The sequence below is a fragment of the Microcaecilia unicolor genome, chromosome 11 (assembly GCF_901765095.1).
Source record: "Microcaecilia unicolor chromosome 11, aMicUni1.1, whole genome shotgun sequence".
NCBI lineage: Eukaryota > Metazoa > Chordata > Amphibia > Gymnophiona > Siphonopidae > Microcaecilia > Microcaecilia unicolor.
In genome coordinates, this window is record NC_044041.1 from 94,630,059 (window position 1) to 94,649,618 (window position 19,560).

The 19,560-nt window shown below is 46.8% G+C and overlaps 1 protein-coding gene across 1 annotated transcript in view; it reads right to left on the reverse strand.

The window, feature by feature from the left end:
• Positions 1-19,560, reverse strand: part of MYO9B (myosin IXB) — a 288,631-nt gene that overhangs the window by 47,766 nt on the left and 221,305 nt on the right. Inside the window, exons 25-32 of the mRNA XM_030219714.1 lie at positions 16,287-16,350; positions 15,186-15,292; positions 14,512-14,663; positions 10,676-10,869; positions 9,970-10,068; positions 8,195-8,371; positions 7,126-7,167; positions 2,739-2,847 (exon numbers count right to left, since the gene is read on the reverse strand). Of these exons, the coding sequence (XP_030075574.1) occupies positions 2,739-2,847; positions 7,126-7,167; positions 8,195-8,371; positions 9,970-10,068; positions 10,676-10,869; positions 14,512-14,663; positions 15,186-15,292; positions 16,287-16,350 (944 nt within the window). The remainder of the gene's footprint in view (positions 1-2,738; positions 2,848-7,125; positions 7,168-8,194; positions 8,372-9,969; positions 10,069-10,675; positions 10,870-14,511; positions 14,664-15,185; positions 15,293-16,286; positions 16,351-19,560) is intronic.

Genomic DNA, 19,560 nt, shown 5'->3' on the forward strand with positions numbered 1-19,560 from the left:
CACCACACCTTGAGCAGCGGCCCTGGACGCGACATCAAAGGTATCATATACCCCTCTGGCCAGGAATTTTCTGCACACCTTCAGCTGCCTGACCACCTCCTGAAATGGCTTGGCTTGCTCAGGAGGGAGCTTGTCCACCAAGCCCGCCAACTGCCGCACATTGTTCCGCATGTGTATGCTCGTGTAGAGCTGGTAAGACTGGATTTTGGCCACGAGCATAGAAGAATGGTAGGCCTTCCTCCCAAAGGAGTCTAAGGTTCTAGAGTCCTTGCCCGGGGGCGCCGAAGCATGCTCCCTAGAACTCTTAGCCTTCTTTAGGGCCAGATCCACCACACCAGAGTCCTGAGGCAACTGAGTGCGCATCAGCTCTGGGTCCCCATGGATCCGGTACTGGGACTCGATCTTCTTGGGAATGTGGGGATTAGTTAGAGGCTTGGTCCAGTTCGCCAGCAATGTCTTTTTTAGGACATGATGCATGGGTACTGTGGACGCTTCCTTAGGCGGAGAAGGATAGTCCAGGAGCTCAAACATTTCAACCCTGGGCTCGTCCTCCACAACCACCGGGAAGGGGATGGCCGTAGACATCTCGTGGACAAAGGCCGCAAAAGACAGACTCTCAGGAGGAGAAAGCTGCCTTTCAGGGGAGGGAGTGGGATCGGAAGGAAGGCCATCAGACTCCTCGTCAGAGAAATATCTGATGTCCTCTTCCTCTTCCCACGAGGCCTCATCATCGGTATCAGACACAAGTTCATGAACCTGCGTCTGAAGCCGTGCTCGAATCGACTTCCGTGGAAACACGGCACGGTGGAAGCGTCGAGAGGTAGACTCCCTCGCCCCGCACTGGCGAAGCTCCCTCCGCCGACGTCGTCGGGGAGCCTTCCTGGGAGGAGACCGCAGTCGTCGGAGACCTCACCCTGGGCAAAGGGCAGCCAGCGCCTCACTCGACGGTAACGTGTGCGCAAGCACCCCCGGTACCGGAGGGGAAGGGCGCAACAGCTCTCCCAGGATCTCTGGGAGAAGACAGGCCCGTAGACTCTCGTGCAGAGCGGCTGTGGAGAAAGACATGGAAGCCGATGCAGGCGTCGAAGTCAGAGTCCTGTTCCGGGCGTGGAGGCTGTTCCGGGCTGTCCAAGGTGGAGCGCATCGACACCTCCTGAACAGAGGGTGAGCGGTCCTCTCGGTGCCGATGCCTACTGGGTGCCGACTCCCTCGGCGACCCAGAGCTCTCGGTACCGATGCGGGAAGGAGACCGGTGTCGATGCTTCTTTGATTTTTTCAAACGAAGCATGTCACCGGAGCTTCCCGGTAACCGACGAGGAGGACGTAGAATCCAGCCGTCGCTTCCTCGGGGCCGACGAAGAAGGAAGGTCGGTCCCTCGGGGGGCTGTACCGCAGGAGCCTCAGGTAGGGGGAGACCCCCGAAGGCTCACCGCCACAAGCAGGGGAATGGACAGCCCTCACCTGCACTCCAGTCGAAGCACCACCGTCCGACGACATCAGCACTAGTGGAGGTCCCGGTACCACCGACGCCGCCTTCCGATGTCTCGGTACCGCCGATGCAGAGGGTCGATGTCTCGATGCAGCCGATGCCGAGATCGAAGGTCTTGAAGCTGTCGACGCCGATGCACTCGATGCCCCCGGTGCTGTTGCCGGACGAAGAGCCCGAGAACAAGACGTTTCCACTGGGCCAATCTCGCTACCTGAGTCCTTTTCTGTAAAAGGGCGCAAAGACTACAGGCCTGCGGGCGGTGCCCAGCCCCAGACACTGAAGACACGATGCGTGCCTATCAGTGAGCGAGATTACCCGGGCGCACTGGGTGCACTTCTTGAAGCCGCTGGGAGACTTCGATGACATGGGCGGAAAAATCACGCCGGCGAAATCAAAACTCGCAATGACGAAAAAGGCACCAAAAATAGGGAGAGAAAAAACCCGAACCGAGGCCTCAAAAAGGCCTACCCCGAAAGCAAAAGGAAACTTAGGGCAAAAGCTGGAAACATGGGAAAGGGGTAAAGACCGTAAAGGTCTTTTACTCTATTTTTTTTTTTTTAGCGAAAGAACGCGAAGACGCGCGAGGGTCAACTTGAGGGGCGCGAAACGGCGCAAAACACGACCGTCCCGAGCGCGGACAAAAGAAGACTAACGAACACGAGCCGGTTCGGGCGGGAAGACGGCCGTGCATGCGCGGTGCGCATCGGAGCGCGAGGACTAGCAAAGGCCTTTGCTAGTAAAGTGTTCCGATTGGAGGGGCTGCCGTGGACGTCACCCATCAGTGAGAACAAGCAGCCTGCTTGTCCTCGGAGAATCTAAGTTATATACTGCACAGTGCATTAACTGAATGTAGTATGTATCGGACATGGAAGAAAATGACATACATATTTTTGAAACACTACTGAGTTCTCTTTTGGGAGACTGAGTACAGTGGAGGTTTTTTTTTTTTTTTTAAATGACCTATGATTATAGAGTTCCAGCATTGAGCAGTTACTGCCATGGTTGTGAGCATTTTATACAGATGTCTTTTTCCTCTGCTGTTTTTTTCTTAATCATCTTTTCCTTATTGGAAAAGTATTCACAGGTGGATGGCATCTATTTTCGTGCTAAATGTTTTTTTTATCAATCAATTTTGAGAACCTTTAATGTTTTAGACTATTGAGTGGATTTTTTGGGTACTGATTTTCTGCATTTTTCACTCAATTCCGGGGTGAAACATCCATTTGCGAACAAAACAAAAACAACTTACTGCTGCAGAGGAAAGCCTTCTCCATCGGCCAGATGTTGGAAGAGCACTGCTCACAGGATTGGCCAATGTTGACCTGGTAGCTCAGAAACACATGACCATTGTGCTCCACCTGGACAGAGGGAGAAAAAGTGTGAGATGGAGACAACAGTCAGAGGAAGCATCCCCCAATGTTTGTGAATGATCTGTTCCCTAGCATTGCAGGGCTGGAGTAGGTATGACCATGCATCACACAGATCTCAGGGACCATCACTCACCCACTGCAAGACATGGTGGGTTTATGGCTGTTCCTATGTTGGGTCAGTAAAATCAACAAAGGAGAAATGAGGTCTTACATGATAATTTTCTTTCCATTAGTCATCCCCATTATTCCAGAACATGTGGGATAGTTATGTCCATCAGCAAGCAGGTGGAAATATAGAACTGAAAACTGAGCTAAGATCTCTCTTGGCATCTAGTCCAGCTCCTCAGTATTTAAGTAGACAAGCAGTAAGGAGAAACTCAGAATAAGCACAACCACCTTAAACAATATTCACTAACCTAACACTAACCAGATGAGCAACCATGTATGGACCTTTCTTATCTCTGGACAACTTGAAGAGAACAAGAGAAATGCAGGAAGCACCATGAAAGGTGAGTCATTATTTGACCCATTACTTTGCACAGACTAAACATCTCAGAAACTCGGGCAGCTTTCTGGAATAGTGGGAAGGACTAATGGAAAGAAAATGATCAGGTAAGACCTAATTTCTCCTTCCATTATGTAATTTCCTACTATTCCAGAACCTGTGGGATGTTTAAAAGTAATCCCTAGAGTGGGTGGGATCCTGGTGCCGCCATCCTGAGGACCAAAACCCCCAAACCAGCTTCCAAGCATGCCGCAACATGAACCCTGTAGTGCTTGGCAAAGGTATGCAGCGTCGATCACGTCGCCAACCTGCAACTAACCACAGGAGACAGTAAAGTACTCTCCACCCAGGATGTCACTGTAAACCTCATAGAATGAGCCTGCAAGGCCTGAGGAGCCTGCTTCATTGCAAGCAAATAAGCTGACATGATAGTTTCATTCAGCCATCTAGCAATTGTGGGCTTGGAATCCATGAGGTCAAGCTTCTGTTTACCAAAAAGCAGAAAAAGTCTGTATGATCTGCAAAACTTATTTGTGATTTCCAGCTATCTAATGAGGACTCTATGCACATCGAGAAGCTTCAAGGAAGAAAACTGAGCCACTTCATCCTCTCTGCAAAAGGATGGAAGCTCCACAGATTGGCTGAGATGAAATGCTGATATCACTTTCAGAAGAAAGGAAGGAACTATGCATAGGGGATCCACATCTCCGAGAAGCGAAGAAAGGGATCTCGACAAGATGCACTGGGCAGGGCTGGGAACCACCATTTTGCAGGCAGAGGCGATGGAAGAGGAGGGAGGCCACCTCCCTCCTCTAACTGCAGGTAGGGAGGTGGAGAAGGGCCACTAGACCACCAGGTGGGGAGGGGGGGGATTTACCCGCGGCCCACTGGGCCAACAGGGAAATCGGTGGGATGTTGGGGGGGGGGGGGGGGGGGGTTAGGGGGCTCACCATTCCTCCCCAATGGTCTGCAAACCCTAACACCAGCTCTGAGCTGGTGTAGGGTTTGCCGCGGCCAGCGAGCCAGTCTTTGGCGCGCTGGTCACTGATCACTGGGGATGAATAGGTTTAACATGCATTTGCATGCTACTTGCGCTAAGAGTCCTGTTTTGCATGCATTTGTATGCTAGCTGTGTTTAGAGCCCATGAGTACATTGTTTCACATGCACGGGGGCTCTGATCATGGGGCAGTAGCAAACACAGGCGCTAGTATGGTGATAACAGCCTCTAGCGCCTGCGTTTGCTTCTGATCATTAACCGATATGACTGGACGAAAGGTGCTTTCTTCTCTTTGGGAAAATGAAGTAGATGGAGTATCTGCCTTGTCCCTCTTCAACCTGGGAAGCTGAAACAATGGCCTGGAGCACCAGCAAGGAATCTACAGTGGCCTGAACCTCCAACAGCTTCAGTTCCCTTTCAACAAGGAGACTGCAAGAAGAGAGCAGCGACCGAGTAGGAGAATTCCAACTTGTAACTTTCTGTAAGAATATACAGAACCCACTGATCCGATATGATTTTGGCCCACTCTTCCCAAAACTCCTGAAGACGTACTCCCACCAGAAGAAGAGAAGAATGGACTACATCATCTGCTGTCTGGCAATCGAGAGCGACAGAACGGATGACCAGAGGCTTTTGGCTTATCCTCTGGCAACTGTTGTGACTTGGTTTTTCCCCAGTTCTCTCTCAACTTACTGAGATCTTCTCCAAATAGCACCTGCCCTGAAAGGGCAGTTTAACTACATGGCTATAACGCTGCATTCAATGCTCAATTCCGCAACCAGAGCTGCTGATGTGACACGACAGCCAAAGGACATACTGCAGGCCGTAACATGTCAAATAGCATCCGCCAAGTAGCCAACTTTGCTTCTAGTTGGGCATTATAATGCCTGTCTTGTGTTGCCAACTGCTGAGGCCACTTCAGGCATGCTCTTGCCACAATCGAGCTGCACGCTGTTGATTGACAGTCCATAGAAGCCACTTCAAAAGCTTGTTTCAGCAAGCCTTCTAGCTTTTCTCTCTTGTAGGTCTTTTAGGGCAATACCCCCTTCCACCAGCAAGGTGGTGTTCTTAGTCACCGCTGTAACCAGAAGTCCACTCTGGGAAGCTGCAATTTATCTTTCTCCTCCGGAACTAATGGGTACAGGTGAGCCATGGCTCTTCCCACTAAGACCCATTCTGCTGTAATCAGATCCTGAATATCTGGATGCTTGGGAAGGTCTTAGAAGGACGTCTAAGCCAGCTCATGATCAACGAAGATGGAACTCCTGATGCCAAAGCAAAGGAAAGCACTGCCAGTGACTCAGAAATAAGACTACTGAGTTCCTCAACGCTTTCCTGTGTCAAACTGTGCACTGGCCCTGCCGGAGAGCCCGAAGACCCTGGCAAATTTGGATGATGCATCAAATCTGAAGATGTGTTACTACTGACTGTTTTCTCCATGTCCCACAGGATTCCTGGCTTCTACGGACTGCAACACCCCAATGCCGTCCAACATGTTCCACAACGTGAACACCGCATAACTGTCTCTGTAGGAGTCACCATTCACCCTGACTGTCACAAGCGCAGCACAACATGTCCCAAGTGGTAAGTCAGGATCCCTCCCCCTGCTCCAAGTAGAACTTGCAGTCCTCCAAGCGGTTCTGAGACAAACTTTAGTTGGACTTACCACCGTTGGCTGCTCCCCTCAAACTCACAGTCTTACCACAGATGAGAAAGACTCATGCCTGATACTCTGTCCCACGTTCTCCAGAAAACATATTTCCTTCTTTTTTTTTAGGTTGTTGTGCTGAAAAAGAGAGCTCCACAGGAAACAGGGGAGAAGTAAAGGGTGGGATTAGTAAATTTGCAGGGCATCAGAGACAGATATCTGAAGACCTCCAGATATGACTCTGCAGACTCAAGCCACCTGCAAATCTCAACTGGAGGACCAGTTGACCAATTGGACCAAAAGCAAATCACTTAGAACCAGAGGCTGAAAAATGTGTCCATTCACCTGCTGGAGATAGAAAATATTGAGGAGCTAGACAGGATACCAAGAGCGATACGGTCTCACCTCAGTTTTCAGTTCTCTATCTTCAGTTGCTGGCTGATGGACACAACTATCCCACAGGTTCTGGAATAGTGGGAAGCTATGTAATGGAAGCAAATTTACAGAAACCTCGTCCCTTCATCCCCTCGCCCCAACTCTCCTTGGTTATGCTGGCTATGGAATCTATGTCAGGCAGTTATCCCACCATATGCAAGGAGGTGGGAAGTGAGGAAGCATTCACATGACATACTGCAAAACTCAATGACATTGTAAATAGATATGGGTTGCATGAAATACAGGTACTGGCTGAATAGTTTCTTAAAAATTGTAGCAAGCACAAAAAATCCATGGGCAACATACACAATCAATTCCAGTAAGATTTGTATTCTCGGAGTCTGAAATACCACTGTTAGATTTTGTATCATGGTTTGTGCTGCCTGAAATAAAGGAGTTGGGGCCAATCACTTCTTTACAGCTTACATATGGGGATGTCATGAAGGATATCTGCAGCCTTCAAGAAATTCAAGCTAGTGAGGAAATGCACAGTGAAATCCAATCTATTGTAGTAACTCAGGGAATGTCACTAGAAGGCTTGCAAATCCTGGTCAGGAGGCAGAGCCCTCAAACTAGACATCCACTGCCACTATGTCTAACTCTCTCTCTGCATTTTAGGTATGAACGTCACAGCGATATCCTCATCCCCACTAGGTGCAGGGTGCAAATGTCATACTCACTATCTGATCCTGCTTCCGTTTCTTCTTCTGATTTTTGCTCTGCTGGGGAAGGAGAACAGAATTCACCCAGGATTCTTCCAAATTCACACAACCCCACTCCTGCCCAACAGCGCCAAAACAGCAGCAGTGAAACTGAAGAGAGCACCTCAGCTCCACAGACCACAAAGAGAAACTTCCTTCCATTTGATCCTAATAGCAGTGTTCTAGTTCTGGCATAATTTAATACAGTTTTACAGGTATGTGACAACACACATTACTTCCAAGCTTCAGGAACATCAAGGCAAATTTTTTACAGCATGCTCCCAAAATCTGTAGATTTTAAAGGGAAAACATCCCCCCCTCCAAATCTACACGCTTTAACACGTGCAATAAAAACACATACATTCATGCTTTTACTTAGTCCATGTCAGATGCAGGAGAACTGCGTGCTGCTCTGAGGTGGGTGTGGAGTGGAAAGGAAGGGAAGGGAAGGAGTAAGGGGAAGGACAGAACAGTCTGGCACACATTTCACTTACTCTGGTTCCAGGGACCAGGGGCCAGGTGCCTCCATGTGCTGTAAATTTCAGAAACAACTGAACCAACAGAATCTGACCAGGAGTTCATGCATGTTAAAATTAAAGTACACCCTCTAGTTACACAGACATTCTCTCCCCCAACCCTCTCCAGGGTGAGTTCCTATGGCAGAGGTGGGATACCACTGGTCTATGAGTTGCTTTAACCTATATTGGCCATAACAAGATGTGCCCTGGCCTCTGTCCCAAGGTTGTGTTTGGTATGTTTGTGAAACTGCCAGCTCTGACAGTCCAATTCAAGACTCAATTCAGTGTTGGCTTTTCCTTGAGGAGGACTGCCACCACTGTGTTCAGAAGATGTACGTATTATGTGATATCATGGAACACCACCTCGCAAATAGCAAGTTTTGATTCTAAACTTCTAATTAAACAATGCTCAAAGTTTGCTAAAAGGTCCAGAAAAGCCTACCCTGTCCTTGCAAGACTGGTCTCCCTCAAATGCAGGACTAGCTGGCCACAGGGCCACCATGCCCACTCATTACACATTCAAGACTTACTTTATGATGTTCAGAATCCTCCTTCTTGGTGTATCCTCGCGTGAACTCGTCAAGAAAGGACTGGAAAAGATTTAGGACTAGCTTCACATCCTTTTCCTCTCGCTCCTTTGCCAGATTGTTAACCAGAAGTTGGTAATTTTCCATCAGATCCTTGTAACCAGCGTGAATTTGGCCATTCTAGTGAGGAGGAGGAAGAAAAGTATAAGATTACAACTGGCTTGAGATCTAGAAAATGACCTTAAATAGTTTAATAACTTATAACATAATACCTTAATTCACACAGCTGTAGAGACTGACCAAATTTCAGTTTCGGTTCCAAAAGCAGCCTAAAATCCTTTTTCTGTCCAGTTTCAGTTTTGGCCAAAAGGTTATTTCAATTTTTGGCCATGTTTTCGGTTTTGGCCGAGAAAAAAAAAATGGCCATGTGTTTTCAGTGGAAGTTGAAAATTAGTCCTTTGTCCTGTTTCTCTCTCTTCCCCCCCCCCCCCCCCCCCCCCCAGCCTATAGGTTCTCCTAGTCCTATTTTACAATTCCTGATGGGCTAGGTGTGTAGGTGGAGTAAAAAGATCCTCGGTTACTTCTGCCCTTTCAGTCTCTTCTCTCAAGATGGCTGCCTTGAATGGGACAACTCTCCTGCCTCGACTACACTACTAGACAACCAGAGCTACTCTTTGGAGGAGTAGCCTAGTGGTTAGTGCAGTGGACTCTGATCCTGGGGAACTGGGTTCGATTCCCACTGCAGCTCCTTGTGACTCTGGGCAAGTCACTTAACCCTCCACTGCCCCAGGTATGAATAAGTACCTGTATATACTATGTAAACTGCTTTACAAAAACCACAGAAAGGCGGTATATCAAGCCCCATTCCTTTTTAATTTTTTTTGCATAATGCGAATGCAAGTAATGCAGTTATGATCTTGCACAATAGTTTATATTGTAACCAGAGTGCTCCAAATAAATGATTTTGATATAAAACTTTAGCAGGAGTTTAGGTCTTAAAATTTGGGAAATCTGGGATAACCGCCTAAGGAAGATATATTGAACTGATATTTTTAGCTTTATTATGATTCAAGGGAAATGCCCTCTCTCTTTTGATTGTAAGCCACATTGATCCATTTAAGTATAAACTGTAAATGTAAGAGCTGTCACTCCAAGTATGGCTTTTAGTTTCAGTTTTCATTAGCTGAGGTCCACGTGTGTGGGAGGTACAACACAGTCTTCATTATTTAAATTATTACATTCTGGCTTGGATAATGTGGGTTTAGCAGAGGTTTGCAGACTGCAAGCAATGCAGAGTGAAGGAGTGGCCTAGTGGTTAGAGACCTGGTCTTTCCAGAGGTGGCCGGTTCAAATCCCGCTGCTGCTTCTTGTGATCTTGGGCAAGTCACTTAACCCTCCTTTGCCTCAGGTACAAACTTAGATTGTGAGCCCTCCTGGGACAGAGAAATATCCAGAGTACCTGAATGTAACTCACCTTGAGCTACTACTGAAAAAGGTGCGAGCAAAATCTAAAAAATAAATAAAATGCCAATCCGCCCTCACTGGTCCACATTCACACAACCAAACTTAAGTTTCCAAATTAAATCAGATGAGTTTCGGCTGCAGTTTTGATTTCCGCCGAAAGCTTTCAGACAATTTCGGTAGGCCGCTACACAGGAAATATTACGTATTATTGTAAAGCATACTGTATATTTAGTAGAAATGCTAGTGTGATGTTTCTAACGTAATGTACGTGATATCACAGGAGTAGTGACATTAATAGAGTGATAAAGACTTACTGGTGTAGAATACATTGCTTTGAGGTTTCCTCTGAACTTTTCGGTGGCTTCAAAAAACAAGCACTCAATAGCCGACTTTTGAGAGCGCAGGTCATTAATCTGGGGAATGAGGGGGATTATTCATTAGAGACAAAAGATGACAGAGCAAGCAGTTTGTTGGCAGATTTTTAAATATGATTTCTGCCTGGGTGGGGAAGGCTGGTGCATGCAGTGGCAAAATTCTGCCCGTTGGGAACTGAGCTTGGCTGGATTATAGGCTCTAGTAAATGTATTGTCTGGGGAAGGAAGGCACCCCACCCCTCTGGATTTCTCCCAATAGACTGCTGATGAGTAGAAGTAAATAATAACAGAGTTAAAAATAATTAAACATATGGAGAAATGGACATGCCTTTCAGATGCTGTATTAAACTCATCATGTCTTTATTCCCCAGACTTGACAAGTGGCGCTGGGGGTCTGATCAAACACACCACACTAAGGAAACAGCAAAGGTGGTTTAAAGATGTAGCAAGAATCCGGAAGAATCTGAGAAACTTGAGAAAAAAAAATTCAGTGCCTGGGGGTTGAGGAAAGAGAGTGGGGGCTGTTTTAGGGCCCAGGCTTTTGTTGCGGACCAGGTGAAAATTAACTGACATGTTTACCTTCCTAAACTGAAGGTCACGGATTAGCCAGGGAAGGGGTTGGGAAAAGGGAGACAGTGCACCTTACCTTGTTGAAGAGGAAGTCGTCAAGGTGCTTCAGCTCATTGGAGTTTGTGATCTCCCGGTACATGGGAGCATTCCATTTCTCTGACACAGCGCTGACTTTACTGATTTTGATTGAACGAGTCCTCTTCACCTTACCCACTGTAGACTCCTTTATAGCATTCTCTCCCACTTGCAGGTGACTGTTGGGTCCCAACACTGCTCGACAGAGAAAAATAAGGAGATCCAGTGATTAGGATATGAAGTTTGGCTCCTTCGCAAACTGGAGACTACAAGTACAGATCCATAAATATAACAGGCATAAACGTAGACTGATCAGCTTGTGCCCAAGAAATGGTGCCAGTTTACTGCACGGAAGAGGAGCTTGAAATGGATGAGGGGGATTGGGCTACATGGGAATAAAAGACACAATACTTTAAATATAGTAACATAATAAATGTTGGCAGACAAAGGCCTGAACGGTCCATCCAGTCTGCCCAGCAAGACTGGTTCCACTTTTTTGTGATTTATGATTAACAATTTTTTATTGATGGTGCGACAAAATAAGCAATCAACAAGCTCCAGATACATCATCATCTGAGTGAGAGCAGGAAAATAAGCACATCAACAACTTTTTAACACTTTCCAACCCATTATGTCTAATCCCATAACCCACCCTTCCCTCAAACATTAAATGTCAAAGTCTATTTACCAAAGTAGTAGTGCATGACATATATAAAGTCACTTTTCCAAGTAGCCATATGATCTGGCAACAAAGATCTCGTAGTTCAGCCTAGCTCTGAATGTCATACAATGTTTGTAAATCTTTCAGTGGTTCAGTTAAGGGCCCAGACAAGAGGCCTTGTTTCTTATCTCCTCCCGTCTCCCAACCAAACTGTTTTTGTGAATGGCAAAAGTTAAACAATATCATTGTCGTAGAACATATAGTAATTTAAGTCTCCACAACACTCGGCAACTGAATACCAATATAAGATTATTTGTTATCATATCTTGTAGAATTAAACTACTTTTTTGTGATTTAACACTTAATCTCCATCTCTCCCTGTCAATTTTGGGGCACAGACCACAGAAGTCTGCCCAGCACCGGTCTTACTTCCCAACTACTAGAAGTTAAGCTTTTTATTGGTATTTTATTGTTCTTGTAACAGTAATTTTTCTTAAGTGTACTTTTTGCTTCTTCTAATACAATTCTTCCTTAAAATAAAAATAAAGAAATGATGCCAGCTGGTAACAGAACATTCATGATGCCTGAGGTCCAGTTTTCTTGCCACTGTGGAAACTGCTATCCTGCAGTTTTTCTATTGATCCTCCCAAATAATTTGGTACAGTAAAGGTCACAATTAGAACCTGCACTGGACACATGCATGAGACCTAATCATGACAAAAATTCTCAGTTCCCCTCCCTGCCATTGACAGTGTTGAATATACCTGCCGGCAGAAGAGGGCCTGGATGGAGATGTTTCAAGAAAGGAAGCAGCCTTTGTGTGTGGAACAAGTACTACTATTGTTCTGTCCTTTGACAGCCTTGCCTGGTTGGGATACATTCCTGTAATGTGTTTAATGTAGTCACTGTAATGTTAAATAAGCAAGGCATTATGTGAAATGAAGTTCACAGGTAGTGCAGACACACTTGTTTAGAAAACTGTTATTAGTGGTGTGCTGTTGCCTAGGCCTTTTTGCTCAGCCTAACTTGGCTCTGTCCTCATTGGTCCTTTTGGCCTCTTGTTCTGTGGGCTTGAGAGAGCCCCTCCCCTCTCCAGTCCTGTCCAGGTGCTCTCTCTGACTGACTTGATGGCCGTCTCCATCTTATTTTCTGTCAGCACTTGTCCTCATAGACTCACTGGAGAGAACTCGGTTTTTTACTTCATAAATATCTCAAATATTCTCATAAATATTCTCATGTATATCTTGCCAATGAGATATTGCATTTTCAATCTCCCATCTGTGAGCTGTTCTACCTGTGAACTGCTTTTCTACTTAAGTAGTAGAACTGCCCCCTTTTCTCAGGTCTAATTCCATCTACTGAGGCAGCTTTCAGAACACGAAGGCTCTGTGCTAAGAAGCACCTCTTCTGATTTGTGAGTAAACTGTTTGTTATTCATTAAAGGATATTTCAGAAATATAAAAAGACTTCAGGGTGTATTGATGTGCTGAGGTTATACATCAAGATACTAAGATCTTACAGTGACAGATCTTGGGAGGCTTGAACTACTATTCACCCCATTTCACTTAAGATGTCCCTTCCCCTATCCCTCGATATTTCTATAATCTATGCCTGAAACTAAAACTAGGCACTTCAGCAACCAGGGAAGTGCATCTCTGTCCCCACCCCTCTCTCTTCACTCACTCTGATCTCAGTCCCTTTTCTCTTTCTCCTCTTCAAACCCTAATGGTAGAAGAATAGCAGTCTTTCTGGCTGGTCATCTGGTGTCGGTTCACATTTGGTCATATTTTGCCCCCAAGCGGCTTTGTGCCCTGGTGGTTGCCCTTATGGTCCACTCTTTGTTACAGCCGGGCTCAGCTGCCATAGGTTAATTCACACTAGCTGGATCTGACGCATTCACACCATTTGTTGAGCCACACGTGACATTTCTCAGTCTACCTTGAGATCAATCAGAAGATATTCTATGTGAGGTCATCACGACTGCACTTCTAACCTCATAATAATTATTACATGCAAAACAAGTGAGACCATTCGCCTCAAAATAAGGACCTGTATATAATATATAAACGCTTGGATTGTAACCACAGAAAGGCAGTACATCAAACTCATCCCCTTTCTCATTTACACGCTATGCCACTTACACGCACTGTTACAGAATGCACTTGGGTGTCATGCTTGCACTTATGTACATAAACACCAGTGTCCTGTATATTTATGCATGTAGGCGGTGCGCAGATGCAGGGACCAGTTACAGAATTGACCTTATACTGTGGAAACCTGCCTGTACATTTTAGCAGGGGGAAGGGGGAGCTGCTGAGTTTCCAATTTACCCACATACATAGTTTGGCAAAGTACCCATTCTAAGGGTAATTGGGAGGAGGCGGCTGAATCTCCATTCAGGGGCATTTTATGTCAAAGTAATATGACTTAGACCATTTAAGTTTTTCATTTATAACTGGTCATAACATACTTGTACTCACACACAGTGGAGTTTTTTGACCAATGATAAGAACGGAGACAGAGAAATGCGGGCACTGAGTGCATTTATTGTTCTGCTGCCACGCGTTGACTACTGAGGTCTTTTTCTCCACTCTCACTAACTCGTTATCACGTACCATCGGTTTCTTAAGGTGATTAAGTTAGTTAAGCTCATTTCAGCTCTGTACAAGTATCATACCTCATTTCACTGAAATCTTGTCTAGTTACATAATTTTATGTTTAAACATTTTATTATTCAAATAAATCGTGAAACATCTTCACAAAGAATACAGACACATATCAACAAGAGCAACAACCCTCAACTCCCCTCACCCAAAGGTCATTATCTTAAAGTGACCTTGAATGGCTCTTACCTGGGTGATGGAAGAGCCATTCAAGGTCACTTTAAGATAATTAAATAGCTCTCTGAGATGATTCAGGTCCAGTGGCTCCTGCCTGGAGTCAGGGACACAGATTTGACAACTTCTTCAGGTTCCTTTTCTCTGTGACAGCATGGCAGCCCCTAGTGAATCAAGGAAATTATAGGGGCAACTTAAGTAAAGTTTAAAAACAAAACAAAAGAACCAATATGGCATGTGACCTGACAGGAATTGATCATGGCTGCTTGGTGTACAAACAGCTATTTCCAAGGGTTCAGCTTCTTTGAAATGTTTCATTAAAGAGACTGTAAAATGTACCTTCTCCAGTTTTCTTTGTTGCCATGGTATCGGACACAGCACTGATCACTGCAACACTCTCATTTCCCAAAGAGGTTTGAGACAGTTCTTTAGAGTACTTCTTTTCTTGCCTCTTGCCCCAGAGTTTGTAGAGAGGACTTTTATGTGTTGATCTAGAGAAAACAAGATACATATTCCTATATGCCTCATCCAATAACACCTCCTTCCCCTAAACACCTCCCATCCATTCCTACAGCTATATGTAGCTTTTGCTCCCCTGCCTTCCCCAAACCACAGGTACCAAATCCCATCAACACACCTTGTGACCCTCAGCAAGTCACTTCACCCTCAGGTACAACATTTAGATTGCAAATCATCTGGCGATATGGAAATACCTAGTAAACCTGGCTGTAACTTGCTTTGGGCTCAGATTTGGAAAGAGGAGTAACCAAATCTAAAAGATAAACCCTGCCTCTAATACCCACAGGCACCTCTCGCTCCCCTGCTCCTTCCCCACCTGCCTGCACCTCTCGCTCCCCTGCCCCTTCCCCACTCACAGGCATCTCTTGTTTGCTATTGTGGAATCTTTGCACTAAGAGTTTTTTAAATTTGAGGAAGTCTTCAGAGCTGTTCTATACAAAACATGACAATTGAATTGTGCGCTCTGTATGTGGACAGATGGTCATGAGACATACTTGGGCTCCGCAGTAATTTCTGGGTGAGGTGGATGCTCATTGGATTTCTTCTTCTGAACGACCTGTTTTTTGCTGCCCTTGTCACTCTCTATTCCATTTGTAGATACCTGGTATTTAAAAATTAACAAACAAACAAACAAACAAACAAACACCTAATGATCATGGGTTACTACAGAATGACAACTCTCAGTCATGAATGGGAAGAGGACTGACTGGCCTTATGGGTTTAGCATTGACTGCAATTAAGGAGAAATCCCAAGATGTCTGTTGACTCCACCCTGTCACGGGCCTCCCTTGGGCAAAATCACTTTCTCTCCATCCCTTGGAAACAAAATACATGTGCAAAGCTGGCTGTGATTATAGCACAGCAACACCCCTATTGATTCACACCACATGTGTGCAGTTGCATCGCAAGAGAATTTAAATATGTGACCATCTTTGGGAAAAGGTGACAAGTCACCAGAAACAAAATAAAAATGAGGTTTTAATGAATTCTGTTATAGCAAACAATGTGTAATACAACAGTCTAAACTTTATTCTTTTATGTGAAACAATAAAAAAGTTACAGAAGTTCAAACATGTAACTTTTTCAGACTGCTTATGGACCCAAGACATGAAAAATAAGCCATTCTCAACATTTTGGATCCACTACTTTAATCACCTTTTCCCAGAGACGGTTACAAATGTTATAAGATTAATTCACCCTGTGGAAGGAAATAAAAAAATCTAACAAATTATAAATTATATTCATGATTTTGCCTTTTGTTTAAACAACAAATTAATTGCCTACGCATACATCCTAATTCTTCTGCTTCTCAAGCTGTTAAGAGTATTTCTTTCCAGAGGCCTAGAATGAAATCTTCTGGGCCCAACAGAGTATCAGCAATCACTAATTTAAGGAGAATTCTACAGAAGTTTTCTAAATACCAAGGTTAAAAGACACTGTGGCTAGACTCATCGTATTATGGATTAGTGAATAATGCCCAAAATAAAGACAACACCTGGGGGGGAGGGGGGGGGGTTAGGGTGTAGAAAGGGATTTTAATTCAAGTGAGATCTGAAACCAGGAAAGCTGCCCTGAAAGGAGGAGAGGATAAATACCTGATTTAAAGGTGCAGGAAGAGCTTTTGTGGAGCTATCATCCAGCAATGGACCAATGCTTTTTCTACAATTAACAAAATAAATACATAAAAACAACATTATTTAACTGGATTGTTCACAGTTCTTACTTACAAGCTACAGCAAAACAGGAGACCTTATTTTTCATGAGATGTTTGAAAATTAATTTTAATGGATGCATGGCCTTTATTGAGTTCCCATTTACCCATTCTGCAGTCTGACTGTAGATATTATACAAAGAAGAGGCAGATTCACAAGATCCCACAGCATAGTGAGGGGTGGCATGAGAGAAATTTTGCACACTCATCACACAGTAGCATATATCTATGACTCTTGTGCATCCAACATACTAACGTGGAGGCCCATTCCATGTGCAGGACCAAGAGCCAGGCAGAACAGAGTCTCAATGTCTGGAAGAGATGATAGAAGACGGATTTAGATTTGTTAGGAACTGGGCAATATTGGTGAGCGATTTATGTGTGCACTCGGTGCAAAAAGCTCCTGGCTATCAGGGGAAAAATCTAATCTCTGGAGACTTGAGTAGCAGACTTAGAGGAGCTGAGGTAGACAGGCATATAGAAGAAACCTTTAGGGACATAGAAGAAGCCCCAACCCCAGTCTGGAAGTGTCTGTGGTGCCATGGAAGAGAAAGGTCACCTGAATGAACAGCATCACCTTGGTGTGGCAGGAAGCTGCCCTTCACGTGTCTCCTCAGAGAGAATGGCTGTTGTAGTTAGTGATTCAAATCATTAGGCATGTATTGCTCCATGGTGTGACCACACAATACATCAAAAAAGATATAGCAGGATTAGAAAAGGTACAGAGAAGGGCAACAAAAATGAGGGAAGGCTAAAGAGGTTAAACTTCAGCTTGGACAAGAGATGGCTGAGGGGAAATATGATAGAGGTCTATAAAATTCTTTCTCCGAGGACAAGCAGGCTACTTGTTCTCACTGATGGGTGATGTCCACGGCAGCCCCTCCAATTGGAATCTTCACTAGCAAAGTCCTTTGCTAGCCCGCGCGCACCGCGCATGCGCGGCCGTCTTCCCGCCCGAAACCGGCTCGAGCCGGCCAGTCTTCTTTCGTCCGCACTCGGTACGGTCGTGTTTTCGCCGTGTCGAGCCCCGGAAAGTCGACCTCGCGCGTCCTTTTTTTTCGACGTGTTTTTTCTTTGGAAAATCCTTTAAAACTGTTCGGTAAGTGCTCCGGAAGCCCCCTCGGGTTTCATTTTACCCCTTCCCGTATTTTCAGATTTTGCCCCGGTAAGTTTTCTTTCGTCGTCGGGGTAGGCCTCTTTTCGGCCTCGGTCGAGATTTTTCTCCCTCAAAGTTTTGGTGCTCAATTTCGCCATTTCGGCTTTTGATTTCGCCGGCGTGATTTTTCCGCCCATGACATCGAAGCCTGCCAGCGGCTTCAAGAAGTGCACCCAGTGCGCCCGGGTAATTTCGCTCACTGATAGGCACTCGTCGTGTCTTCAGTGTCTGGGGGCCGAGCACCGTCCTCAGAACTGTAGTCTGTGTTCCCTGTTACAAAGGCGGACTCAGGTAGCGAGATTGGCCCAGTGGAACGTTTTGTTCTCGGGCTCGTCGGCATCGGCACCGGGGGCATCGAGTGCATCGACGTCGTCAGCGTCCAGACCTTCTTCCTCGGCTGCTAGTGTATCGGGTGCATCGAGGCATCGAGTCTCTGCATCGGCGCTGAGGCATTGGGCGACTGCATCGACGTCGGTGGTACCGGGACCTCGTCTGCTGATGTCGTCGGACGGTGGTGCATCGTCTGGAGTGCAGGTGAGGGCTGTCCATTCCCCTGCTGGTGGTGGTGAGCCTTCGGGTGGGTCTCCCCCTACCCTGAGGGCTCCTGCGGTACAGCCCCCCCCCGAGACCGACCTCCTTCGGCCTCGGCCCCGAGGAAGCGACGGCTGGATTCTACGTCCTCCTCGTCGGTGCCGGGGAGCTCCGGTGACATGCTTCGGAAGAAGTCGAAGAAGCATCGACACCGGTCTCCTCCCCGCGTCGGCACCGAGAGCTCTGGGTCGCCGAGGGAGTCGGCACCCAGCAGGCATCGGCACCGAGAGGACCGCTCACCCTCTGTTCAGGAGGTGTCGATGCGCTCCACTCTGGACAGCCCGGAACAGCCTCCACGCCCGGAACAAGTTCTGACGTCGACGCCTGCATCGACCTCTCTGCCTTTCTCTGCAGCCGCTCTGAACGAGAGCCTCCGGGCCGTTCTCCCAGAGATTCTGGGAGAGCTGTTGCGCCCTACCCCTCCGGTACCGGCGGTGCTTGCGCCTCCGGTACCGTCGAGCGTGGCGCCGGCTGGCCCATCGCCCGGGGTGAGGTCCCCGACGTGGGTACCGCGTGCGGTGCCGACTGCGGCCACCTCCCAGGAGGGCTCCCCGACTACGTCGGCGGAGGGAGCTTCGCCGATGCGGGCGAGGGAGTCTACCTCTCGACGCCCCCATCGTGGACGTGGCTCCACGGAGTCGAGCCGGGCGAGGTTGCAGACACAGGTTCGTGAACTTGTGTCTGACACCGAAGGTGAGGCCTCGTGGGAGGAAGAGGAAGACCCCAGATATTTCTCTGACGAGGAGTCTGAGGGTCTTCCTTCTGATCCCACTCCCTCCCCTGAAAGACAGCTTTCTCCTCCTGAGAGTCTGTCTTTCGCTTCCTTTGTCCGGGAGATGTCTACGGCCATCCCCTTCCCGGTGGTTGTGGAGGACGAGCCCAGGGCTGAAATGTTTGAGCTCCTGGACTATCCTTCTCCACCTAAGGAAGCGTCCACTGTTCCCTTGCACCATGTCCTAAAAAAGACATTGCTTGCGAACTGGACAAAACCTCTAACTAATCCCCACATTCCCAAGAAGATCGAGTCCCAGTACCGGATCCATGGGGACCCAGAGCTGATGCGCACCCAGTTGCCTCATGACTCTGGAGTTGTGGATTTGGCCCTAAAGAAGGCTAAGAGTTCTAGGGAGCATGCTTCGGCGCCCCCGGGCAAAGACTCTAGAACCTTAGACTCCTTTGGGAGGAAGGCCTACCATTCTTCTATGCTCGTGGCCAAAATCCAGTCTTACCAGCTCTACACGAGCATACACATGCGGAACAATGTGCGGCAGTTGGCGGGCTTGGTTGATGCGCTCCCTCCTGAGCAAGCCATTTCAGGAGGTGGTCAGGCAGCTGAAGGCGTGCAGAAAATTCCTGGCCAGAGGGGTGTATGACACCTTTGATGTTGCGTCCAGGGCCGCTGCTCAAGGTG